General features: G+C 38.3%; 1 protein-coding gene across 4 annotated transcripts in view; it reads left to right on the forward strand.

The window, feature by feature from the left end:
* The window catches only part of MICU1 (mitochondrial calcium uptake 1), a 203622-nt gene that overhangs the window by 148219 nt on the left and 27634 nt on the right, over nucleotides 1-27769 (forward strand). For all 4 annotated transcript variants that reach the window (XM_079899947.1, XM_079899944.1, XM_079899945.1 and 1 more), the window contains 2 exons: nucleotides 2908-3045; nucleotides 14863-14971. In XM_079899947.1, coding sequence (XP_079756073.1) covers nucleotides 2908-3045; nucleotides 14863-14971 — 247 coding nt within the window. The remainder of the gene's footprint in view (nucleotides 1-2907; nucleotides 3046-14862; nucleotides 14972-27769) is intronic.

Here is a 27769-nt window from a genome sequence, read left to right on the forward strand (position 1 = left end):
GGGTATCACATTTCACTGCAAATCTGATTTAAACACTGCAGATAGTACTCCCATTTGTAAAAATTTTATCAGTCCTCCATTTTGTTTCAGGATGGTAAACTGAATCATAAATCAAACTTAAATCCTGAAAACTTTTGGTACTGTCAAAAATTAATCAGCTCTGTGGAAGTGATGATATGACAAACATGAAATACTGAGTGGTTGAGTTACAAATGAGGCTTTCACTTAATATTGATGATGTTGATTTCTTTGGAAATAGTTTTGCTTCTCACTCAAATATGATTAAATCCCATTGCTTTATAAGTTTATCCAAAATAACATAATGCTATCCTATAGGATGAATATGTACTACTGCTTAAAAGGAGGAAATAGTATGATATTGAGATACAGTCTTTGGATCCAGATAGAGCTGCGTTTGACTCTGAGCTCTAACTTCATGTTCGCTCAGTTTTCTCATCTGTAAAATGGAGCTCATAATACCTATTCCACGAGGTTGTTACAGTGATTAAATGAAAGAATATATGGGTGAAGTACCTGGCTTGTAGTACATTTTCAGTAAGTGATTGCTGTTGTTAAAATGTAATTCTGTGTCTTGCTCACTGACATAAGTCTGACCGGTGAGAAGACAAATTAAGGTGTGTATCAACTTACCAAGCTAACCGAGGAAATAAAAACAGAGAGGGGAATTCCCTGCCGGTCCAGTGGTTAGGACTCTGCACTTCCACTAAAGGGGGCATGGGTTTGATCCCTGGTTGGGGAATTAAGATTCTGCATGCTGCGTGGTGCAGCCAAAAAAAAAAAAAAAATTGAGAGAGAATTTCATTCTTTACGTATTTCCTTATTTTGTGTCTTATGTGTAAATCTTATCTTGTTACTAGATGGTGAAGTTCCTAAGGACAGAAACCGAATCTTCTCCTTTCCCATACTCCACAATGACTAACACACTGCTAACTAACTAGTAGACATTCAGGAAATGTTTGTTGACATGACCTTACTTGGCCATGTCTTATGTCTATTATATAACCCTCTTAGGAGAAGAGGATTATACCCTGCCACATAGGAATCTGAAAGTTTCCTGGTAACTGATATTTTCCAATAAAACCATGGGGAAATTTTACCGTCTTGAAATCATTTTGCTTTCTAATTGGTTTCTGGGCCTGTCTTCAGCCATTTTATTATTTATGCATTTATAAGTATCATTAACATTGCAGCTGGCATTGAGATAACTTTCTTCTCTCCATTTTTATTTTATTTTATTTATTTTTAAATTTATTTTATTTATTTATTTTTGGCTGTGTTGGGTCTTTGTTGCTGCGCACAGGCTTCCTCTAGTTGCGGTGAGCTGGGGCTACCTTCGTTGCGGTGCATGGGCTTCTCATTGCGGTGGCTTCTCTTGTTGCAGAGCACAGGCTCTAGGCATCCGGGCTTCAGGAGTTGTGACTCGCGGGCTCTAGAGTGCAGGCTTAGTAGTTGTGGCGCACAGACTTAGTTGCTCTGTGGCATGTGGGATCTTCCCTGACCAGGGCTCGAACCTGTGTCCCCTGCATTGGCAGGCGGATTCTTAACCACTCTGCCACCAGGGAAGCCCCTTCTCTCCATTTGTAAATGAAAATCTTAGTTTTCTGATATTACTTAGATTAGCTAGAGGTCCTTTATACTTAACCTCTCCATCTGCATGTTTAAATACACTTCATGATTTTTTAGTAGCTTTATGATAAGTATGCATGTCTAATTGAGGCATCCTACGCTCTATACATTTTTTTCAAGGTCTGTTGTTGTTCTAGCATTTGATTACCATTTTGGGGGAAATCTGAAGACACTACTCTTCTTTGAAATGCTTAGAGGTCTGAATGTATAACAATATTAAGTACAGACCAAGGAACTGATATGACTTTTACATATGTATACTTGATCAAATTTGTAATAATTAGCTTTTAAGTTTTCTCTGAGTAGCAGGGACATGGATGATCCAGAGAGCACTTATTACTAATACTATTACTCATGAATTTGAATGGAGTTTTAACATTGTTTTTATTCCCAGAAGGAAGCTCCTCATCTAGAAAGTATATAAGATGTTATAGCAGCTCTTTTTTTTTTTTTTTTTTTGCGGTACGCAGGCCTCTCACTGTTGTGGCCTCTCCCGTTGCGGAGCACAGGCTCCGGACGCGCAGGCCCAGCGACCATGGCTCATGGGCCCAGCCGCTCCGCGGCATGTGGGATCTTCCCGGACCGAGGCACGAACCTGTGTCCCCTGCAACGGCAGGCGGACTCCCAACCACTGTGCCACCAGGGAAGTCCCTATAGCAGCTCTTTTTATCCGTGAGGAAATTGAGGCTTAGAGTAGTTGGGTAACTTAGTGGCAGAACTGGAATAAGAACACAAATCCTTTGGACTTCCCTGGTGGCGCGGTGGTTAAGAATCCGCCTGCCAAGCAAGGGACAAGGGTTCAAGCCTTGGTCTGGGAAGATCCCACATGCCACAGAGCAACTAAGCCCACGCACCACAGCTACTGAGCCTGTGCTCTAGAGCCTGCAAGCCACACGTGCCACAGCTACTGAAGCCCACGCACCTAGAGCCCATGCTCCGCAACAAGAGAAGCCACTGCAATGAGAAGCCTGTGTACCTCAACAGAAGAGTAGTCCCCACTCGCTGCAACTAGAGAAAGCCCACGCACATCAATGCAGACCCAACACAGCCAAAAATAAATAAATAAAATAGATACATTTTAAAAAAAAAAGAACAAAAATCTTGTTTCTGATTTTTTTAAATCATGGTGAGAATTATAGTTCAAAATATGGTCCCAGCCATCACCTATTCTCTGCCATCCAACACAGTTGATCATTCCACATTCCATGTCAAAGTACTTTCCATTTGACCCCATGAACACTCTTTCTGTTCCCTTCCCAGTTTGAACGCCATGACCCTGTGGATGGGAGAATCACCGAGAGGCAGTTTGGTGGCATGCTGCTGGCCTACAGTGGGGTACAGTCCAAGAAGTTGACTGCCATGCAGAAGCAGCTCAAGAAGCACTTCAAAGAGGGAAAGGTAGGTATCTTTGCCTAGAGGAAGAAAAGGAACCATGGGAGCATATTGTTATTGCAAAGGCACTAACATAATGAGAGTGAAATAATGACTAATTATGACTGATTTCAATTTATCTCTGGTACCTGAAAAAAAAAAAAAAGAGCAGTGAGTGAGGGAGAGGGGAGAGCCCCAAATGACCCCATGTTTTTTGTTCAGACCACGGGTGGCACCATGAACTGAGATTGCGAATTTAAAGAGACAGGCTGGTTTACAGAGGGAGATAAAGTGTTCACTTGTAGATATCTTGAGTTTAAGATGCCTGTGGACTATCCAAGCAGAGATGGTTAGCAGCCAACTGGATATTCAAATCTACTTTAGAGGACTGAGATAGATTTGGGAATCATCAACACACTATCGGAATTAAAACCACAAGAATGGATGAAGTTGCCCAAGGAGGATATTAAACAGAAAAGAACTATGAGCCAAGGGCAAGATCAAGTAGAACAGAAACATTTAAGGAGCTCCAGAATGAAATCTTGAGGAAATGGTTAGAGAAATACCTAGAGGAAGTAGTGAAATCAAAGCCAAGGAAGAAGAGTGTTCATGAACTAAGGGGTCTACAGTGTCATATGGAACCGAAAGGCTCCAGTAAAATGAGATGATAAATACCCATTGGTTTTGGTAAAATGGTGACCTTTGGGAGAGCTGTTTTATTACAGTGGTCCAATTGGAAGGCATATTAGAACAACAAGTAAGGAAGTAGAAAAGAAGGAAAGAGGAAGAATGGAGAGGAAGCTCTAGAAAGAAGAAATAGCATATGTTTAAAACTCTGAGGCAGTGTATTACTCTGCTTAGGTTGCTATAACAAAATACTACAGACTGGGTGGCTTAAACAACAGGAATTTCTTTTCTCACAGTTCTGGAGGCTAGAAGTCCATGATCAATGTGCCAGCAAACTGGGTTTCTAATGAGGGCTCTCTTCCTGTCCTATAGACAGCCACCTTCTTGCTATGTCCTCACATGATCTTAGTGTTTGTGCAGAGAGAGAAAGCATGCTCTCTAATGTGTCTTCTTATAAGGACACTAATCCTATAGGATCAGGGCCCCAGCCTTGTGACCTCATTTAACCTTAATTATTTTCTTAGAGACCCCATCTCCTAATATAGCCACAGTGGGGGTTAAGGCTTCAGTGTGTGAGTTTGGGGGGTGGGGGGGACACAAACATTCAGTCCATAACAAGGAGGAAAGATGAATCTGGCATGTATGAGGAACTAAAAGGGGACTATTGTGGTTGGAGCATACTAACAAAGAGGATAATGGTCTAAGGTGAGGTCTGAGAGAGAGATGGGGGGCAAGAACATGCAGGCCCTTGTAGGTGTGGAACAAGTTGGAATTCTATTCATAGTGCAAAGAGAAGCTATTAAAGGGTTGTGATCAGTGAAATGGCATGGTTGTGTGTATGTTTAAAGAGATGACTCTAGTTGCTTTATGAAGAGCAGTTGGAAAGGAGCAAGCGTAGAAGCAAAAAGATTGAGAATAAGATTATTAGAGATTTCAGGAGATGATTGGGCCTTTTTTGAGCAGCATTGAGATTAGAGACCATGGATTTGTGATGACACTTGTCAACTCTGCTCTGTGACACCCTTCAGAGCTGTACCTCGTACAGGAAGAGGCAGATGGTAGAATTGAGTCAGCATGTGGGGTTTTCCAGGGGGTGGGATGAACAAACTGAACCAGAAACTAGTAAAGAGGCCAGATCTCTTAAAGATCACACACACACACACACACACACAGCAATGCAAGGGCTAGAACCCAGATCTCATTCTCAATTCAATACCCTTTCCACCTGACAACAGTTACCATTTGGCCATGACTGGGAAACTGAACTGGCACTAAACATGTTCCATGAGGGATTGCCAAGGTGTGGTAGACATGGAGCTAGAAGATGAGTTCAAGTCCTGCCTCAGAGATTTCTGTGGACATTAGACAAATCACTTAACATTCCTGGCCTCATGAATTGAAGAGCCTTATCCTAGATGCAGACTCTAAGCTTTAAAGACTCAGTAACTGAAAATAAGAAATAGGATTGCTAGTGCTTGTCTCAGTTTTCTTATTTATTAGTCTTCGTGCATGAAATCTTGCATGAATAGCATCGCCCCAAGTTGGTGGAAAACAATTCTTATCAGCTAGACTTTTTCCTCCTTGTCTTGGATGTTGAAAAGCTAAACGGACCTCTGAACAGGCTGTGGACTGCAACTGAGAACAGGCTGGATTCTGAGAAAAAGTGTCAGCTTCTCTGAGTTCAGTCCAGCCCAAGGTGTTCCCTTGGCTATGGAGGAAGAGTCATTAACAGAAAGTGACAGAGGACAATGCTTTTCTCCCAGAGAGAACTCCTACACTACCTAGTACCCAGCTCATATCTGTTGGAAATTGTAATTCAGAAAATTAAGTGCAAATACAGGTGGATTTTATAGGGAACACTCCTTTCTTTTGACCAGACCTATTTTTAAAGTTTAGTCCAGGCATTGATTTGACCTTAAAATAATTATCTATCATGATAGGCTAATTCATGTTTTGTTGTGAATTTATATTTAAAAGCAATAAATTGGGTGTTGGAGACATCTCCCTTAAAGGAATAAAGTATTTTAGCTTTGGCAGGAGTTAATTTAAGACCTGAAGACCTTGCAAAAGAGCCCTGAAATGAAAGGACAGATTTTGTCAGATGATGGAAATCTGGGGTGCTAAATTATTTCTGGCCCAGAATTTCTAGCCTGCCTTAGCAGAGAGATTGAGATTGACTGTACTCTCGTGTTGATTAAATAGTTTGTGAATATAGCAGTTAACTAAAATGAGAGTTAATGACGGGCCTTTGCTCCTAAGGTTACCAGCCCATCTCTCTGGGACCATTTCCCATTAGAGGGGGATCACTGTCTGCTTCCTAATTGCTTCTTTTGTTCCACTTTGGATTTGTTAACATGAAAATGTGTTTTCATTTGGCACATGTTAATCATTTTCTGTGTGGGGTTCTGTACAAAATATGAAAACAGACCTAAAAGATTGAAGGTCCTAGTGGTGGCATTAAATAAATATTTGTGTATTACTTTATGACTATGCAGTGCTTCACAGCCATTTTTCTTTTTTGTGTTTCTAACAGCTTTGTTAGATCTCATTTCGCCTTTGAAAATATAGAGACAGAGAGAAAGAGAAATTAATGATCCACCCAGAGTCTGGACTAATAAAATCCAGGGCTTCCTATTACAGATCTTGTCCCTTCTCTTGCAAAATTCTGTTTCTCCTAACCATACTCTTGCTGTAAAGCGGTGCTTTAGACCTGGTCTCCCAGTAGGCTCGCTTGGTGAATTTTTCACAAAAGTGGTGCTGGGACCCTCTTCAAAGTAACTACATCAGAAGCTCAGTGGGTGAGTCCAGGCATCAATAGTTCTTAAAAGTCTCCCCAGGTGATTCTAATGTGCAGTTAGGCTTGCGAGTCACTGCTCTGGAAAGGCCTGCTCCATCAGCGTCTCTAGTTTTGTTCCTGAGTAATAGCTGGAAGAATTGGGGAACCTGCCATGCCTGGAAAAATTACTCTATTCATGCTCTGGGTAACTGCCATGTTTCTTACTTAACAAAGACAGATTTTTCTTCTCTTTCTTTCTTTTTTTGCTTTATGAGAAACATGTTTTGTTTTTGCTTTGTTTTAAAGTTTAGTCCCTATCCTCTATCAGATTGTCCCCATTCCCCTCAGTATCTTTTTTTTCTGTGACTTTTTTTTCTAGGTCAAATCTGACTCAACTTTAACTTTTCTTTTACTTTCCATCCTCCAAATTACCTTCTTCTCCTCATTAAAAGAAAGACAGAGTTTTCTGAGACTTCATAAGTATAATTCACAGTGGTCGTTCTCTATGGTTAAGAGTGCAGAAACTGGGCTTCCCTGGTGGCACAGTGGTTGGGAGTCCGCCTGCCGATGCAGGGGACATGGGTTCGTGCCCCGGTCTGGGAAGATCCCACATGCCGTGGAGCGGCTGGGCCCGTGAGCCATGGCCGCTGAGCCTGCGCATCCGGAGCCTGTGCTCCGCAACGGGAGAGGCCACGGCAGTGAGAGGCCTGCGTACCGCAAAAAAAAAGAGTGCAGAAACTGCAAACTTTAATAATTTAGCAAATCCACTCAAGGATGAATTGAAAATTACAGTTCAGTGGCAGACATTGCTATGTTCAAGACACAAAGCCAGGTGCTGTGAGAAAGATAAAAGATAAAACCATCACCTATCTGTAATAGTTTAGTAAAAAATAGATATATGCAAAGAACTATATAATTTCATATTCAGTATTTATTGAGCATCCACCATGTGCCAGGCACTCTTCTAAATATTGGGAACACAGGAATGAGCAAAACCAAGTCTCTGCCCTCAAGTGGAGGGAGACAGATAATAAACAATTATGGCACAAGACAACTCACTCAACTTTGAGCCTCTTGAGAGCACTGTCTTACTCATCTTTGCCATCCTCTATACGATGTTGCATAGGCAAATGTTTGTCAAATGCATTGATGAATGTATATTAAGTACCCTAATAAAGATAATGAGATCTTTTGGGAGCACCAATGAGAAAGATTAGAACCAGCTGAAGAGACTAAGTAAGAATTCTTGTACCTTGGAGGAAGTACAATTTGAACTTTGCCTGAAAGGCAGAGTAGGATTTTGACAAACAGGTTATAAAGGTATTTGCTTTTGCTATGTGATTCCTCTTACAGCCCTATCCTTAGCAGTCTTTGTGTATAGCATTACTTATTAATCTTGCTACTAGCCATTAAGTAGAGTTAGCACTTAAAAAAACAATTTTAATAAAACTATTAGATTATTAACTTTTCATGTTTTCTGTGGATAATATTCATGTGGGCTCCCCTGTTCACATATTCTCACAGATATTTGAGAGGTGAACCACATTGTGGTCTTCAGAGGATATCAGATTCTAGAAACATTGCTAGCAGAGCCCTTGAAAAACTCTAACTCCAATTATTGGGTGCCCACCAAAGCCACTATGTATAGCACCCGAGGTGTGACCCTTAAACTAAAAAAAGATTAGAACTCTACTGATTTGCTTTGTTTTACTGATTAGCTTTGAAACCTTTACTTCCCCCAAAGGAGTACTAAACTGTGAATTACTATTAAGAGATTTAATTTTATGGATTTTTTCCCCTGTTTTATTTTTGGTTTTCCCCACACACAATTAGTTTCATATACCTCAACCTTTTCCCTATTTCCTGTCCCTCAAGGCCCTACACATACCAGAGAGTGTATTTCAGAGCATAACTGAGTAAATTCACTGCCGCTGCCTCTGTAGTAATGAGCCTGCCAGCTTACTAAGGACTTTGCCCTACTATTTACTGAGTACTTTTTATGTACTAGGCATTTTACTTATCTTCTCCCTAATTATCACATCCTGCTTGGTGGATAGAATCCCCATTTTTGAGATGAAAAATACTTTTTCTGAGCCTTAGTTATTTGTCTGAGATCACACAGTGTCTTCAGAGGTGGCACTAGGATTCAAAGCCAGGACTGTCTCATTCCAGAATCCATAATCTTCCTACTAATGAACCTGTTTATTGTCACTGTTTATTCTCCATGATTTGAATAAGCAGAAAGGTTTAGAGGAAACAAGAAAAACAGTGTTGCTATACTCTAACCTATAGGTTCTTAGTGAGATAGCTAGAAAGGTAAATTATGGAATCAGATTGTAGAGGACCTTGTATACTAGGCTAAGAAGTTTGCGGTCTTTCCAGTTGACAGTGGATGTCACTGATATTTTGTCAGCAGGAGGAATGAACATATGAAGAAAGTGATGTTTCAGGACTATTAGGTTCTTATAGAAATGTAAGTAATGGAAATGGTGTAATTTCCCCCTGCTGCCAGACACCAACCAGTTGAAGAAAAGTCTGCACTTGGCAATGGGGAAATGCTTTATTGGAGCAAGACAAGTACAGAAACATCTCTGAAAAGGTACCCAAGAAATTGGTGACAGTGACCACATGTAGGGAGGGAGACTGGATGACAAGGGAAAGGAAGAATTACTTGATGCTGTGTAACATTTTGTACCATATCCATATATTACCTGGTGTAAAAATAATTTAAATGTTTTTAAAAACTAAGCAGAAAATGGAGCAGATGAGAGATTAGATTGGTGAGAAACATAGCATAGAAGGAAGAAGGAAGGAGACTTATTTTTTTAATGGGCCACAGAGAGAGCTCAGGCAATTAGATTGATTCTTGGCAGATGGATTTGCTATGACCAATTAAAAGACAAGGCAAGAAATCATTGTTACAATGTGTTTGTACTACCTATGGCCTGTCAGCACTAGATATCTGGCTTTAGAGCTGACTCCAGAGGAAGCCAAATTTTCCTTCCCCCTCTTCTCATTCTACTATAACTGCTTTTTATTTTTTAACAGTTTTATTGAGGTATAATCTGTATATCATAAAGTATATATAAATTATTTTAAGTGTACAATTCACCAATTTACCCATCAATTATTTTTAGTAAATTTATAGAGTTAGGCAATCATCATTGCAATCTAGTTTTAGAAGATCTCAATCACCCCAAAAAGATCCCTCATGCTAGTTTGCAGTCAATCCCCATTTCTGCCATAGCCTTACACGACCATAAATCTTCCTCTGTCTCTATAGATTTGCCTTTTCTGGAAATTTCATATAAATGCATTCATACAATAATGTAGTCATTTGCACTAGCTTGTTATGTTAATCACTTTGATGTTTGGGTTCCATAAAGTTCAGCGGGGAAAAAAACCTTGACCGTATTTCCATGTGTGATTCTCTACTTAAACATAATAAAAACATTCTGTTTTAAAACAAATTGTGATGGGCGATGAAAAGTGGATACTGTAGGGCTTCCCTGGTGGCGCAGTGGTTGAGAGTCCGCCTGCCGATGCAAGGGACACGGGTTCGTGCCCCGGTCCGGGAAGATCCCACATGCCGCGGAGCGGCTAGTCCCGTGAGCCGTGGCTGCGGAGCCTGTGCTCCGCAACAGGACAGGCCACAACAGTGAGAGGCCCGCATACCGCAAAAAAGAAAAGAAAAAAAAAAGTGGATACTGTACAATAATGTGGAACGGAAGAGATCATGGGGTAAGCTAAATGAACCACCACCAACCACACCAAAGGCCGGTCTTCATCCAAAGAAGGTGATGTGTATATATGGTGGGATTAGAAGGGAGTCCTCTATTATGAGCTCCTTCCGGAAAAGCAAACGATTAATTACAACAAGTGCTGCTCCCAATTAGAACAACTGAAAGCAGCACTCGATGAAAAGCATCCAGAATTAGTCAACAGAAAACATATAATCTTCCATCAGGATAACTCAAGACGACATGTTCCTTTGATGACCAGGCAAAAACTGCTACAGTTTGGCTGGGAAGTTCCAGTTCATCTGCCGTATTCACCAGACATTGCACCTTCGGATTTCCATTTATTCAGATCTTAATGGAAAAAATTTCAATTCCGTGGAAGACTATAAAAGGCACCTGGAACAGTTCTTTGCTCAAAAAGATAAAAAGTTTTGGGAAGGGACTTCCTTGGTGGTGCAGTGGTTAAGAATCCGCCTGCCAATGCAGGGGACACGGGTTCGATCCCTGGTCCGGGAAGACGACACAGAGCAACTAAGCCTGTGCTCCACAACTACTGAACCTGCGCTCTAGAGCCCGCGAGCCACAACTACTGAGCCCGCATGCCAAAACTACTGAAGCCCATGCGCTCTTGAGCCAGTGTGCTGCAACTACTGAAGCCCACGCATCTAGAGCCCGTGCTCCGCAACAAGAGAAGCCACTGCAATGAGAAGCCCGCGCACCGCGACGAAGAGTAGCCCCCACTCGCCGCAACTAGAGAAAGCCCGCGCACAGCAATGAAGACTGAATGCAGACCAAAAAAGAAAAGTTTTGGGCAGATGGAATTACGAAGTTGCCTGAGAAATGGCAGAAGGTAGTGGAACAAAATGGTGAATATGTTGTGCAATAAAGTTTGTGGTGAAAATGAAAAATGGGTCTTTTATTTTCACTTGAAAACCAAAGGCACTTTTTGGCCAACCCAATAATAAGTATGTAGTGGTATCTCATTGTGATTTTAATTTGCATTTCCCTAATGAATGATGATCCGGAGCATTGTTTCATGTACTTACTAGCCATTCATATATCTTGTTTGGAAGATGTCTATTGAAATCTTTTTTTTAATTGGTTTATTGTTATGATCTCATTGAGTTGTAAGAGTTCTTTATATAATTCTGGATACAAATCCTTTATCAGATATATGATTTTTAAATATTTTCTCCCAGTCTGTGATTTGTCTATTTTCTCAGTATTTTAAAGCACAAAAGTTTTTAATCTTGATGAAATCTAATTTATCAATTTTTTTTCTTTTATGGATTGTGCATTTGGTGTCATATCTAAAAACTCTTTGCCTTACCCAAGGTCATGAAGATTTTCTGTTTTCTCCTAAACATTTTATCAGTTGCTTTTAGTTTTGAAAGGCAATTCTATTTGCTTGTTTAACAACTTCTCTAATGTTAAATTCATTTTTAAACAACATAAAGAAGTACTTCTATTGTCAAAGTACTGTTAATTTTATCTTCTTTTTTTAGTTATTTAGAGCCCAGTCTTAAATATGTTCTTCTTTCCAAAGATAGATAGATAACTGGTTTGTTGAACAGTTAGTCACAGAATAAAATAACTCCTGCTTCTTCCACTTCGCCATAGTATGTCAAAAAAAAAAAAAAATCCCTTTAATGCCAAGCCTCAGAGAAGGATATTTCCTTTTCACTACTATGTCTGCAGTTCAAGTCACCTGACAATAGATTGTGCTTAAACTGTAGCCTTCTAAGTCTGAGCAACTCAACTTGCAAAAAGACTATCTTTGCACTTTCTATCCACGAACCTCATGCTATAGTCTTATTCTAGCTTTATTCTAATAGACCTCTGGATTTTTTCCTAAGGTAATTACCAAGAAATAAGAATTTCGTGAATGGCATCATCTTTTCTTTAAGGAGGCCCATGTCCAATGTAATTTTATTTTCCTCACTGTTCCTGGCATAGTGCTCGATAAATATTTTTTATTATATCTATGTAATAAAAGGCAAAATGTTACACATTTTTATTTAATAATGGCATAGTATGAGTTGTATTCCACTGTTTTTCTAAATCATCAAATGAATAACCACTCAGTTCAGATTCTTATATCTGTTCTCAAATAATTCTCAACATAAGCACTGTGGTCTTGAGCATTTGATGTTTCACAATAAATTAACTAACATACATCAGAGGTTGTTTATCAGAGTGGGATGCAATTCCTTTACCATGCCCTTTCTGTTTTAGGAATTTTATGTCAACCTTTTAGCCTTAAAAACCCTTTCATAAACTCAGACCCCTATCCTTACCTCGCCTGTGGAAATTCACATCCTAATAAAAAGAAGTAGAAAAGCTTTAGCGTGTCTTTTTTTAAATTGTGGTAAAATATACATAACAAAATTTACCATTTTAACCATTTTTAAATGGTTTAGTAGCAGTAAGTATACACTGCTGTGCAAAGACCACCACCACCATTCATCCCCAGAACTTTTTTCATCTTCCCAAACTGAAACTCCATACCCATTAAACAATAATTCCCCATTATCCCCTGCCGCCCACCCCTAGAAACCACCATTCTACTCTCTGTCTCTATGAATTTAACTGCTCTAGGTACCTCGTATAAGTGGAATCATACAGCATTTGTCCTTCTGTGGCTGGATTATTTCCCTTGGCATAATGTCTTCAAGGTTCATCCTTGTTGTAGCATGTATCAGAATGTCTTTCCTTTTAAAGGCTGAATACTATTCCATTATATGTATACACCACATTCTGTTTATCCATTCATATATCAATGGACACTTGGGTTGTTCCCACCTCTGCACATCTTTAGATGGAGAGGAAGAGAAAATGGTATTAGTGTATCCATCCACAAGCAGGTGATATTGTAAAACCTGTGCTTCTGTTCCAGTGGAATTCTTCCCTCTTATAATGTTGTTTCTAGCCTAGTGCTTACATTAGATAGCATACTATGGCATTTGTACAAGGAATGAACCCTACCTCTGAGAATGACCTTAAGAGAATGACCTCAAGTTGGGGCAGAATTATTTAATATAGGCCTTTTTCACTGCCAGAAGTTATGGAGCTTGGTATATAGTAGTTGCTCCATAAATGTTTGAATGAATGCTTAAATACAGATGGACAACCGTTCGTAATTGCCAAAAACTGGAAATAGCCCAAATAGTATAGTCACACGGTGGAATACTTACAGCAATAAAAATGAATGAACTACAGATATACACAAAAACATTGAAAAATCTTAAAGAGAGAATCCATATATAATAGAATACATATTGCATGGTTCCATTTATAAAATTAAACAGACATACTTAAACTCCTTAAACATATGTCTAAGGATGCATAAATAGATAGTAAAGCTATTTTTTATGAAAAGCAAGGAAATGAATATTCTAAAAGTCGCAGTAGTTATCACTGGGAGGAGAAGAGGCTCATAACTGGGAAGAGTCACGTTGGGGAAGGGAGGGAGATTTCTGGGATGCTGATAATTGTCTGTTTCTTGACCTGAATCGAGATCTTATGGGTGTTCATTTTACAACAGTTTGTTTTATGCGCCTTTCTATATGATCAACATATTCCACAATTAAAAAAATTTTAAGTTCTATGATTCTAAGGAGAAAAACTAAAACGATCATGTGACATAATCATACACACAGTATTTTAGCTTTTAGTTTGATTGATGAAATGAGAAAGATACCATTGGCCAGTTTGGAGAGTACCAGGAAAGTGCTATAGATTGTCTATATTAAGGTTTCCTTTTTACTGAGTTACCTATGTGGATTCCTGGGCTCTGTAGTTTGGGGAAATGGAGATCGGAAGAGGATCAGTACTGAGTAGAAGCCCGTCAACATCTGCAGTCCATAAAAGGACCTGATGCTTCATTAGAAGGCGTTAACCTCAGTGTTTCCCCAGTGTTACTCATTTCTTAGAGATTGTATTCATTTCCATCACAGCATGATGTGTGAGAAATGGGAAACAGGCATATAGGACAAATCTTCCTCCCTCTAATCCCTGTTTATCCAACTACTCTCTTGAGCCATCATAGAAAGTAGCATCAAAGATCAGCAAATCTTTGACCAGCTTCTGAAAAGAATTTCCTCATTCACAGACTTTCATCAGATTAAAGTTACATGGCAAATTGCTTCATTAGTAGCTTTTAAATTGAGATAATGAACAACTTTCCCAGTTGCTTGGGTTCTGCTAAATGCTGAAACCGTTCCCATGTATATTACTGGCTTTGGTGGTTCTTCAATTAGCTTAAGCCTCAAAAAGCTTGACTGGCCTATGAGTAGATTATTAAAATGGAAGTCCTGATGGGTCTTACTTGTTACAATGTATAACAGATCAAGTGGCTACAGCTCATTTAGGAAGTGTCACAACAGATATTGTGACTAATTGGAGGGTATAGTTAGAAATATTTTCTTTAAAGATATCCAGCCATAACTTTAAACAGCTTCATGTCAGATTTTACATATGAGGGGAAAGCAATTAGCCAACGTACATTTCTCAGGGTAAAATACCAGAGTTTTGTTCCCCTGTTGTGTACAAATTTGACATTCCTTGACTAATTTGTTGAGTCTCTGTTCTAGACATAGCATAAATTTCTGATTTATACATGAATAACTGCCTAGTTTTCTGCATTTTTATGCTGCTTTTTGTACAGGTTCCTGCCTTACTTAACTGTCTTTCTTCTTTCAGGGTCTGACATTTCAGGAAGTGGAGAACTTCTTTACTTTCTTAAAGAACATTAATGATGTAGACACTGCATTGAGCTTTTACCATATGGCTGGGGCATCTCTTGATAAAGGTAATGAAACCCAAAATTTTTTTCTTGACACTATAAACACTGAATCTGTAATCTATTAGGTGACTACCTGTCCTTAACAGTAATACATGAATTTTTCTTGACATTGTTTTTTGATTTGTTTTGTTGACACTGTATGAGCCCTGCATTTCACCCTGGGAGGCCAAATTCAGCAAATATATTGTCTTGTGCTAAAGGCTATATAGTCAAGGCAGATTCCCATCTTTAAATGATTAGTCTTGGAAACATGCATCTAAGCTGAGGCACAGTGAATGAAATTCAGAAATTCTCTCTTTAGAGCCAGACTTATGACATATATAATGTGAAGCTAAAGTTGCTGTTCATTGTAATTCATTCTTTGTTGAGAAGGAATGGTTTGTTTTGTTTTTCATGTTAAAGTTTTTGTGTTTTTCTTTAAAAGATAAAATCATGATTCTGAAAATAGCACCCCCTATTGGCTTACTTCATACAAATTCAGTTGCAGTTTGTACAGTCAATGTGAGAGAGCAGAGGAATTGAAAACAGTTTTTTCCCCAATATTTTATTATGAAAAATTTCAAACATACATAACAGTTGAAATAATTATTCAGAGAACATCCATATATCCACCTCAATGAATATTTTGCTATATTTTCCTGATAGAATATCTATGCATATATTCATCCTTCTGATTATCAATCTCTCTTAATTTTTGACGCATTCAAAGTTAAGTTAGAGACATAAGTACTTCACTCCCGAATACTTCAGCATGAATATTAATTGAAGTTCAGTAGATTTTTACAGTTCCCTTGTGCCCTTTCACAGTCAATTTCTGCCCTGGTTATCATGAGGCAATCTTAATTCTGTGTATTTTTCCACCATAGATTAATTTTGTCTGTTCTAGAACTTCACACAAATGGAATTATACAATGTACACTCTTTCTAAAGTTTCTCTCAGCGTGTGCTTGAGATCCACCCATGTTGTTGCATGTACAGTAGTTTGTTCCTTTTTTATGAATAGTAATCCGTTGTATGAATACACCACAATTTGTTTATCCACTCTTCTGTTGGACTCCTTGGCTGTTTCTAGTTATTGACTATCTTGAATCAAGCCACTATGAACATTCTTATGTTAGTCTTTTTGAGGACATGTATTTTCATTTTTCTTGGATAAATACCTAGGAGTAAATTGCTGTGTCCAGAGAAAGGTATTTCGTTTATAAAAAAAAACTTTCAGACCCTTTTTCATACTGTATCTTTTTTATACTCCCACTAAAAATGTACAGCGGTTCAAGTGGTTCCACATTCTTGTCAACAGTTGGTGGTATCAGTCTTTTTTAATTCTTGTGATTCTGGAATGTATATAAAGGTATCTCATGTTTGTTTCATTTTTTTTAATATTTTTTTTTTGTTTTATTTTTGGCTGTGTTGGGTCTTTGTTGCAGCACGTGGGATCTTCGTTGTGGCATGCAGGAACTATTGTTGCAGCATGCGGGCTCTTCATTAAGGTGTGCGGGCTTCTCTCTCTAGTTGTGGCACCCAGGCTCAGTAGTTGCAGCACGCAGGCTCAGTATTTGCAGCGCGAAGACTCTCTGGTTGTGGCGCACAGGCTCCAGAGTGCATGGGCTCTGTAGTTGTGGCACGAGGGCTCCAGAGCACGTGAGCTCTGGAGTTGCAGCACTCAGGCTCTCTAGTTGTGGCTTGCATGCTCAGTAGTTGCAGCGCGTGGGCTTAGTTGCACTGTGGCGTATGGGACCTTAGTTCCCCAACCAGGGATCGAACCCATGTCCCCTGCATTGGAAGGCAGATTCTTAACCACTGGACCACCAGGGAAGTCCCCTCATTGTGTTATTCATTTGTACTTCCCTGATGACCTCTGCTATTGAGCAACTTTTTGTGTTCTCATCATTCAGATATCTTCTTTGGTGAAGTGTCTGTTCAAATCTTTTACCCATTTTTATAAGTTTGCTTGTCTTATTGAATTGTGGAATTTCTTGATATATTCTAATATAAGTCCTATATCAGATATATATTTTGTGAACAGCTTCCTAGTCTGTGGCTTGCCTATTCATTTTCTTAATGGGGTCTTTTTTTTTTTTTACATCTTTATTGGAGTATAATTGCTTTACAATGGTGTGTTAGTTTCTGCTTTATAACAAAGTGAATCAGCTATACATATACATATATCCCCATATCTCCTCCCTCTTGCGTCTCCCTCCCACCCTCCCTATCCCACCCCTCTAGGTGGTCCCAAAGCACCGAGCTGATCTCCCAGTGCTATGTGACTGCTTTTCACTAGCTATCTATTTTACATTTGGTAGTGTATATATGTCCATGCCACTCTCTCACTTCATCCCAGCTTACCGTTCCCCCTCCCCGTGTCCTCAAGTCCTTTGTCTATGTCTGCGTCTTTATTCCTGTCCCGCCCCTAGGTTCTTCAGAATCTTTTTTTTTTTAGATTCCATATATATGTGTTAGCATACAGTATTTGTTTGTCTCTTTCTGACTTACTTCACTCTGTATGACAGACTCTAGTTCCATCCACCTCACTACAAATAACTCAATTTCGTTTCTTTTTATGGCTGAGTAATATTCCATTGTATATATGTGCCACATCTTCTTTATCTACTCATCTGTCGATGGACACTTAGGTTGATTCCATGTCCTGGCTATTGTAAATAGAGCTGCAATGAACATTGTAGTACATGACTCTTTGAATTATGGTTTTCTCAGGGTATATGCCCAGTAGTGGGATTGCTTAGTCATATGGTAGTTCTATTTTTAGTTTTTTAAGGAAACTCCATACTGTTCTCCATAGTGGCTGTATCAATTTACATTCCCACCAACAGTGCAAGAGGGTTCCCTTTTCTCCACACCCTCTCCAGCATTTATTGTTTGTAGATTTTTTGACGATGGCCATTCTGACTGGTGTGAGGTGATACCTCATGGTAGTTTTGATTTGCATTTCTCTAATGATTAGTGATGTTGAGCATCCTTTCATGTGTTTGTTGGCAATCTGTGTATCTTCTTTGGAGAAATGTCTATTTAGGTCTTCTGCCCATCTTTGGATTGGATTGTTTCTTTTTTTGATATTGAGCTGAATGAGCTGCTTATAAATTTTGGAGATTAATCCTTTGTCAGTTGCTTCATTTGCAAATATTTTCTCCCATTTTTTTTTCAGTGCTTAACCATTTCTTTTAATTCTAATAATACTGAAAGTTAAGTGTTATTATTATCCAATTTTTTTTACATCTTTATTGGAGTATAATTGCTTTACAATGGTGTGTTAGTTTCTGCTTTATAACAAAGTGAATCAGTCATACATAAACATATGTTCCCATATGTCTTCCCTGTTGCGTCTCCCTCCCTCCCACCCTCCCCATCCCACCCCTCCAGGCTGTCACAAAGCACCGAGCCAATATCCCTGTGCCATGCGGCTGCTTCCCACTAGCTATCTACCTTACTGCGTTTGTTAGTGTGTATATGCCCATGACTCTCTCTCGCCCTGTCACAGCTCACCCTTCCCCCTCCCCATAACCTCAAGTCTGTTCTCTAAGAGGTCTGTGTCTTTATTCCTGCTTTACCCCTAGGTTCTTCATGACATTTTTTTCTTAAATTCCATATATATGTGTTAGCATACGCTATTTGTCTTTTTCTTTCTGACTTACTTCACTCTGTATGACAGACTCTAGGTCTATCCACCTCATTACAAATAGCTCAATTTCGTTTCTTTTTATGGCTGAGTAATATTCCATTGTATATATGTGCCACATCTTCTTTATCCATTCATCTGATGATGGACACTTAGGTTGTTTCCATATCCTGGCTATTGTAAATAGAGCTGCAATGAACATTTTGGTACATGACTCTTTTTGAATTATGGTTTTCTCAGGGTATATGCCCAATAGTGGGATTGCTGGGTCATATGGTAGTTCTATTTGTAGTTTTTTAAGGAACCTCTGTACTGTTCTCCATAGTGGCTGTACCAATTCACATTCCCACCAGCAGTGCAAGAGTGTTCCCTTTTCTCCACACCCTCTCCAGCATTTATTGTTTGTAGATTTTTTGATGATGGCCATTCTGACCGGTGTGAGATGATATCTCATTGTAGTTTTGATTTGCATTTCTCTAATGATTAATGATGTTGAGCATTCTTTCATGTGTTTGTTGGCAGTCTGTATATCTTCTTTGGAGAAATGTCTATACTACAAAACTACAGTAATCAAGACAGTATAGTACTGGCACAAAAACAGAAAGATAGATCAATGGAACAGGATAGAAAGCCCAGAGATATACCCACGCACATATGGTCACCTTATCTTTGATAAAAAAGGCAGGAATGTACAGTGGAGAAAGGACAGCCTCTTCAGTAAGTGGTGCTGGGAAAACTGGACAGGTACATGTAAAAGTATGAGATTAGATCACTCCCTAACACCATATACAAAAATAAACTCAAAATGGATTAAAGACTTAAATATAAGGCTAGAAACTACCAAACTCTTAGAAGAAAACATAGGCAGAACATTCTATGACATAAATCACAGCAAGATCCTTTTTGACCCACCTCCTAGAGAAATGGAAATAAAAACAAAAATAAACAAATGGGACCTAATGAAACTTCAAAGCTTTTGCACAGCAAAGGAAACCATAAACAAGACCAAAAGACAACCCTCAGAATGGGAGAAAATATTTGCAAATGAAGCAACTGACAAAGGATTAACCTCCAAAATTTATAAGCAGCTCATGCAGCTCAATAACAAAAAAACAAACAACCCAATCCAAAAATGGGCAGAAGACCTAAATAGACATTTCTCCAAAGAAGATATACAGACTGCCAACAAACACATGAAAGAATGTTCAACATCATTAATCATTAGAGAAATGCAAATCAAAACTACAATGAGATATCATCTCACACCGGTCAGAATGGCCATCATCAAAAAATCTACAAACAATAAATGCTGGAGAGGGTGTGGAGAAAAGGGAACACTCTTGCACTGCTGGTGGGAATGTGAATTGGTACAGCCACTATAGAGAACAGTACGGAGGTTCCTTAAAAAACTACAAATAGAACTACCATATGACCCAGCAATCCCACTGGGCATATACCCTGAGAAAACCATAATTCAAAAAGAGTCATGTACCAAAATGTTCATTGCAGCTCTATTTACAATAGCCTGGAGATGGAAACAACCTAAGTGTCCATCATCAGATGAATGGATAAAGAAGATGTGCCACATATATACAATGGAATATTACTCAGCCATAAAAAGAAACGAAACTGAGCTATTTGTAATGAGGTGGATAGACCTAGAGTCTGTCATACAGAGTGAAGTAAGTCAGAAAGAGAGAGAGACAAATACCGTATGCTAACACATATATATGGAATTTAAGGGGGAAAAATGTCATGAAGAACCTAGGGGTAAGACAGGAATAAAGACACAGACCTACTAGAGAATGGACTTGAGGATATGGGGAGGGGCAAGGGTAAGCTGTGACAAAGCGAGAGAGTGGCATGGACATATATACACTACCAAATGTAAGGTAGATAGCTAGTGGGAAGCAGCCTCATAGCACAGGGAGATCAGCTCAGTGCTTTGTGACCGCCTGGAGGGGTGGGATAGGGAGGGTGGGAGGGAGGGAGATGCAAGAGGGAAGAGATATGGGAACATATGTATATGTATAACTGATTCACTTTGTTATAGAGCAGAAACTAACACACCATTGTAAAGGAATTATACTCTAATAAAGATGTAAAAAAAAAGAAAAAAGAGGTAAGATTGTGATTACAATAACATTGAATAAATAGATTAATCTGGGGAGAATTGACATCTTAGTGATAGAGTCCTCCAGTTCATGAACATATTATCTCTCTCCATTTTTTTAGGTCTTATTTTATTTCTATCATCAGTGGTTTGTAGTTTTAAATACACAGGTCTTACACATATTTTTTAAAATTTATGCCCAAGTATTTTATGGTTTTAATGCTATTAAAAATTGAATTTTTATTTCATTTTCCAATTGTTTGCTATTATAAAATACAATTGATTTTTGTATATTGATCTTGTATTCTGTAGTCTTGCTAAATTTGCTCATTCTTCTAGGTATTTTGCAGATTCCTTAGGTTTTTATATGTAAGCAATCATGTCATCTGCGAAGAGAGTTTCACCTCTTCTTTTTTATATTTATGCCGTTTTTTCTTGCCTTATTGCACTTGCTTCAACCACCAATACAGTGTTGAATACAAGTGCTGAGAGTGGGTATCCTTGGCCTCTTTCTGATTTTAGGGGGAAAGCATTCAGTATTTCACCATTAAGTTGGATATTAGATTAGACTGTTCATAGATGCCCATTATCAGATTAAGGAAATTCCTTTCTTTTCCTAATTTAAAAAAAAGTTTTTGTCATCAATATTGAATTTTGACAAAACTTTTTCTATATATATACATAGCAATTATTATATGGCTTTTCTCCTTTATTTTCTTAATATGGTAGTTGCATTGATTATCGTTTATTGTCCTGAAATAAACCCTACTTGCTAATGATGTATTAGTCTTTTTGTATATCGCTAAGTTTATTTCTAGCATTTTGTAAAATACTGAGGAATATTGGTCTGTAATTTTCTTTTCTGTAATGTCTTTTCAGATGTTGTAATCAGAGTATACTGTCCTCATAAAATGAGTTGGGGAATTTTTTCGTCTTTATTTTCAGTAAGAGTCTGTGAAAGATCACTGTTCTTTCATTTTGAATTGTTTGATAGAATACACCAATGAAACTATCTGGGCCTGCAGTTTTCTTTGTGGGAACATTTTAATAATTTAATTTTTAAAATAAGTACATAGGTATTCAGAGTTTGTGTTTTATCGAGTGAATTTTAATACGTTGTCTTTTTTTTAGGAATTTGACCATTTTGTCTGTTATTTAATTTATTGACATAAAGCTGTTCATAATATTCCATCATTATCCTTTTAATATCTATGGATTCTATAAAATCTGAAATCTTACCTTTTACTCCTAACATTGATGAATTATGTCTTCTCTCTCTCCCTCTTTTTTTTTTTTTCCTTATTTAATCTACCTCGGGGGTTAGCAATTTTGTTAAGTTTTTCAAAGGACCAATTTTTGACTTTGTTAATTTTCTCTCTGGTTTTTTGTATTGCATTGATTTCTGCTCATATCTTTATTATTTCCTTCCTTCTACTTATTTTCAGTATACATTACTTTTCTCTTTTTAGCTTAACATGGAACTTTACCTACCTTTTCTAAGATAAGCTTTTTTTTTTTTTTTTTTTTTGTCTGTGTTGGGTCTTTGTTTCTGCAAGTGAGCTTTCTCTAGTTGTGGTGAGCAGGGGCTACTCTTCTTTGCAGTGCGCGGGCTTCCCATTGTGTTGGCTTCTCTTCTTGCAGAGCACGGGCTCTAGGTGCACAGGCTTCAGTAGTTGTGGTTCTTGGGCTCTAGAGCGCAGGCTCAGTAGTTGTGGCACATGGGCTTAGTTGCTCCACAGCATGTGGGATCTTCCCCGACCAGGGCTCGAACCTGTGTCCCCTGCATTGACAGGCGGATTCTTAACCACTGCACCACCAGGGAAGACCTAAGATAAGCTTTTGAGGCTATATATTTTGTTCTAAACATCACTTTATCTATATTTTGATACGTTGTATTTTCACCATCATTCTATTTGAAATATTTTCTGATTTTCCCCATGATCTTTGGTGACTCATGTTATTTAAAGATATGTTTTTTAATTTCCAAATATTTTGTTTTTTCTAGAGACACTCTTGTTTTTAATTTCTAATTTAATTCCATTGTGGTCAGACAACACACTCCATAAAATTTCAGTTCATTAAAATGGATTGAGACTTGTTTTATGGCCCAGCATATGGTCAGTTTTTTGATAAATGTTTCATATACATTTGAAAAGAATGTGCGTTCTACGCTTTTGAATATAGTGTTATAAAAATGTCAGTTAGGTCAGGGTGGTTGATAGTGTTCAGATCTTGGATGTCCTTACTGAATTTTTGGCTAGTTGTTCTATCAGTTAGTGAGAATGGAATGTGAAAATCTCCCAAGTATGGGGCCTCCGTGGTGGCGCAGTGGTTGAGAGTCCGCCTGCCGATGCAGGGGACACGGATTCATGTCCGCAGGAAGATCCCACATGCTGCAGAGCGGCTAGGCCCGTGAGCCATGGCCGCTGAGCCTGCACGTACAGAGCCTGTGCTCCGCGATGGGAGAGGCCACAACAGTGAGAGGCCCACATACTGCAAAAAAAAAAGAAAAATCTCCAAGCATGATATGTGAATTTGTCTGTTTTTCCCTTTATTTCTTTTTTCATATCTCCATGATTTAATCAAGGATCTCATATTGCATTTTATTTTATTTTTTATACAGCAGTTTCTTATTAGTTATCTATTTTATACATATTAGTGTATATATGTCAATCCCAATCTCCCAATTCATCCCACCACCACCACCACCCCTGCCACTTTCCCCAGCGTGGTGTCCATACGTTTGTTCTCTACATCTGTGTCTCTATTTCTGCCTTGCAAACCGGTTCATCTGTACCACTTTTCTAGATTCCATATATATACATTAATATATGATTTTGTTTTTCTCTTTCTGACTTCCTTCACTCTGTATAACAGTCCATAGGTCCATCCATGTCTCTACAAATGACCCACTTTCGTTCCTTTTCATGGCTGCATAATATTCCATTGTATATATGTACCAAATCTTTTTTATCTATTTGTCTGTCAATGGGCATTTAGGTTGCTTTCGTGACCTGGCTATAGTCAGTAGTGCTGCAATGAACATTGGGGTGCATGTGTCTTTTTGAATTATGGTTTTCTCTGGGTATATGCCCAGTAGTGGGATTTCTGGGTCATATGGTAATTCTAGTTTTAGTATTTTAAGGAACCTCCATACTGTTCTCCATAGTGGCTATATCAATTTACATTCCCACCAACAGCGCAAGAGGGTTCCCTTTTCTCCACACCCTCTCCAGCATTTGTTGTTTGTAGATTTTCTGATGATGCCCATTCTAACCAGTGTGAGGTGATACCTCATTGTAGTTTTGATTTGCATTTTTCTAATAATTAGTGATGTTGAGCAGCTTTTCATGTGCTTCTTGGCCATCTGTATGTCTTCTTTGGAGAGGTGTCTATTTAGGTCTTCTGCCCATTTTTTGATTGGGTTGTTTGTTTTTTTGATATTCAGCTGCATAAGCTGTTTATATATGCTGGAGATTAATCCTTTGTCCATTGATTCGTTTGAAAATATTTTCCCCATTCTGAGGGTTGTCTTTTTGTCCTATTTATAGTTGCCTTTGCTGTGCAAAAGCTTTGAAGTTTCATTAGGTCCCATTTGTTTACTTTGGCTTTTACTTCCATTACTTTAGAAGGTGGATCAAAAAAGATCTTGCTGTGATTTATGTTAAAGAGTGTTCTTCCTATGTTTTCCTCTAAGAGTTTTATAGTGTCTGGGCTTACATTTAGGTCTCTAATCCATTTTGAGTTTATTTTTGTGTATGGTGTTAGGGAGTGTTCTAATTTCATTCTTTTACATGTAGCTGTCCAGTTTTCCCAGCACCACTTATTGAAGAGACTGTCTTTTCTCCATTGTATATCATTGCCTCCTTTGTCATAGATTAGTTGACCATAGGTGCTGGGTTTATCTCTGGGCTTTCTATCCTGTTCCATTGATCTGTATTTCTGTTTTTGTGCCAGTACCATACCATCTTGATTACTATAGCCCTGTAGTCTGAAGTGAAGGAGTCTGATTCCTTCAGCTCTGTTTTTTTCCCCTCAAGAGTGCTTTGGCTATTCGGGGTCCTTTGTGTCTCCATACAAATTTTAAGAATTTTTGTTCTAGTTCCGTAAAAAATGCCACTGGTAATTTGACAGGGATTGCATTGAATCTGTAGATTGCTTTGGGTAGTATAGTCATTTTCACAATATTGATTCTTCCAATCCAAGAACATGGTATATCTCTCCATCTGTTTGTGTCATCTTTGATATCTTTCAACAGTGTCTTACAGTTTTCTGAGTACAGGCCTTTTACCTCCTTAGGTAGGTTTATTCCTAGGTATTTTATTCTTTTTGTTGCAATGGTGAATGGGATTGTTTCCTTAATTTCTCTTTCTGATCTTTCATTGTTAGTGTATAGGAATGCAAGAGATTTCTGTGCATTAATTTTGTATCCTGCAACTTTACAAATTCATTGATTAGCTCTAGTAGTTTTCTGGTGGCATCTTTAGAATTCTCTACGTATAGTATCATGTCATCTGCAAACAGTGACAGCTTTACTTCTTCTTTTCCACCTTGTATTCCTTTTATTTCTTTTTCTTCTCTGATTGCTGTGGCTAGGACTTCCAAAACTATGTTGAATAATAGTGGCGAGAGTGGACAGCCTTGTCTTGTTCCTGATCTTAGAGGAAATGCTTTCAGTTTTTTACCATTGAGAATGATGTTTGCTGTGATTTTGTCATATATGGCCTTTATTATGTTGAAGTAGGTTCCCTCTCTGCCCACTTTCTGGAGAGTTTTTATCATAAATGGGTATTTAATTTTGTCGAAAGCTATTTCTGCATCTATTGAGATGATCATATGGTTTTTATTCTTCAATTTGCTAATATGGTGTATCACATTGATTGATTTGCGTATATTGAAGAATCCTTGCATCCCTGGGATAAATCCCACTTGATCATGGTGTATGATCCTTTTAATGTGTTGTTGGATTCTGTTTGCTAGTATTTTGTTGAGGATTTTTGCATCTATATTCATCAGTGATATTGGTCTGTAATTTTCTTTTTTTGTAGTATCTCTGTCTGGTTTTGATATCAGGGTGATGGTGGCCTCGTAGAATGTGTTTGGGAATGTTCCTCCCTCTGCAATTTTTTGGAAGAGTTTGAGAAGGATGGGTGTTAGCTCTTCCCTAAATGTTTGATAGAATTCACCTGTGAAGCCATCTGGTCCTGGACTTTTGTTTGTTGGAAGATTTTTAATCACAGTTTCAATTTCATTGCTTGAGATTGGTCTGTTCATATTTTCTATTTCTTCCTGATTCAGTCTTGGAAGGTTATACCTTTCTAAGAATTTGTCTATTTCTTTCACTTTGTCCGTTTTAGTGGCATAGAGTTGCTTGTAGTAGTCTCTTAGGATGCTTTGTATTTCTGCGGTGTTCATTGTAACGTCTCCTTTTTCATTTCTAATTTTATTGAGTCCTCTCCTTCTTTTTCTTGATGAGTCTTGCTAAAGGTTTATCAATTTTGTTTATCTTCTCAAAGAACCAGTATTTAGTTTTATTGATCTTTGCTATTGTTTTCTTTGTTTCTGTTTCATTTATTTCTGCTCTAATGTTTATGATTTCTTTCCTTCTCCTAACTTTGGGTTTTGTTTGTTCTTCTTTCTCTAGTTCCTTTAGGTGTAAGGTTAGATTGTTTGAGATTTTTCTTACTTCTTGAGGTAGGATTGTATTGATATAAACTTCACTCTTAGAACTGCTTTTGCTGCATCCCATAGGTTTTAGATTGTCGTGTTTTCATTGTCATTTGTCTCTAGGTATTTTTTGATGTCCTCTTTGATTTCTTCAGTGATCTCTTCGTTATTTAGTAACATATTGTTTAGCCTCCATGTGTTTGTATTTTTTACGTTTCTTTCCCTGTAACTGATTTCTAATCTCATGGCATTGTGGTTGTAAAAGGTGCTTGATATGATTTCAGTTTTCTTACATTTACCAAGGCTTGATGTGTGACCCAAGATGTGACCTATCCTGGAGAATGTTCCATGTGCACTTGAGAAGAAAGTGTAATCTGCTGTTTTTGGATGGAATGTCCTATAAATATCAATTAAATCTGTCTGGTCTATTGTGTCATTTAAAGCTTGTGTTTCTTATTGCTTTTCTTTCTGGATGATCTATCCATTGGTGTAAGTGAGGTGTTAAAGTCCCCCACTATTATTGTGTTACTGTCTATTTCCTCTTTTATAGCTGTTAGCATTTGCCTTATGTATTGAGGTGTTCCTATGTTGGTTGCATATATATTTATAATTGTTATATCTTCTTGGATTGATCCCTTGATCATTATGTAGTGTCCTTCCTTGTCTCTTGTAACATTCTTTATTTTAAAGTCTATTTTATCTGATATGATTATTGCTACTCCAGCTTTCTTTTGATTTCCATTTGCATGGAATATCTTTTTCCATCCCCTCAATTTCAGTCGGTATGTGTCCCTAGGTCTGAAGTGGGTCTCTTGTAGACAGCATATATATGGGTCTTGTGTTTTTGGGTTTTTTTAATTAATTAATTCATTATTTATTTTTGGCTATGTTGGGTCTTCGTTTCTGTGCGAGGGCTTTGTCTAGTTGCGGCAAGCAGGGGCCACTCTTCATCGCGGTGCACGGGCCTCTCACTATTGCAGCCTCTCTTGTTGCAGAGCACAGGCTCCAGACGCACAGGCTCAGTAGTTGTGGCTCATGGGCCTAGTTGATCCGTGGCATGTGGGATCTTCCCAGACCAGGGCTGAAACCTGTGTCCCCTGCATTGGCAGGCAGACTCTCAACCACTGTGCCACCAGGGAAGCCCTGGGTCTTGTTTTTGTATCCATTCAGCAAGCCTGTGTCTTTTGGTTGGAGCATTTAATCCATTTACATTTAAGGTAATTATCAATATGTATGTTCCTATGACCATTTTCTTATTTGTTTTGGGTTTGTTTTTGTAGGTTCTTTTCTTCTCTTGTGTTTCCCACTTAGAGAAGTTCCTTTTGCATTTGTTGTAGAATTGGTTTGGTGGTGCTGAATTCTCTTAGCTTTTGCTTATCTGTAAGGCTTT

This window comes from Stenella coeruleoalba (assembly GCF_951394435.1).
Source record: "Stenella coeruleoalba genome assembly, chromosome: 16".
In the NCBI taxonomy this organism is placed as follows: Eukaryota; Metazoa; Chordata; class Mammalia; order Artiodactyla; family Delphinidae; genus Stenella; species Stenella coeruleoalba.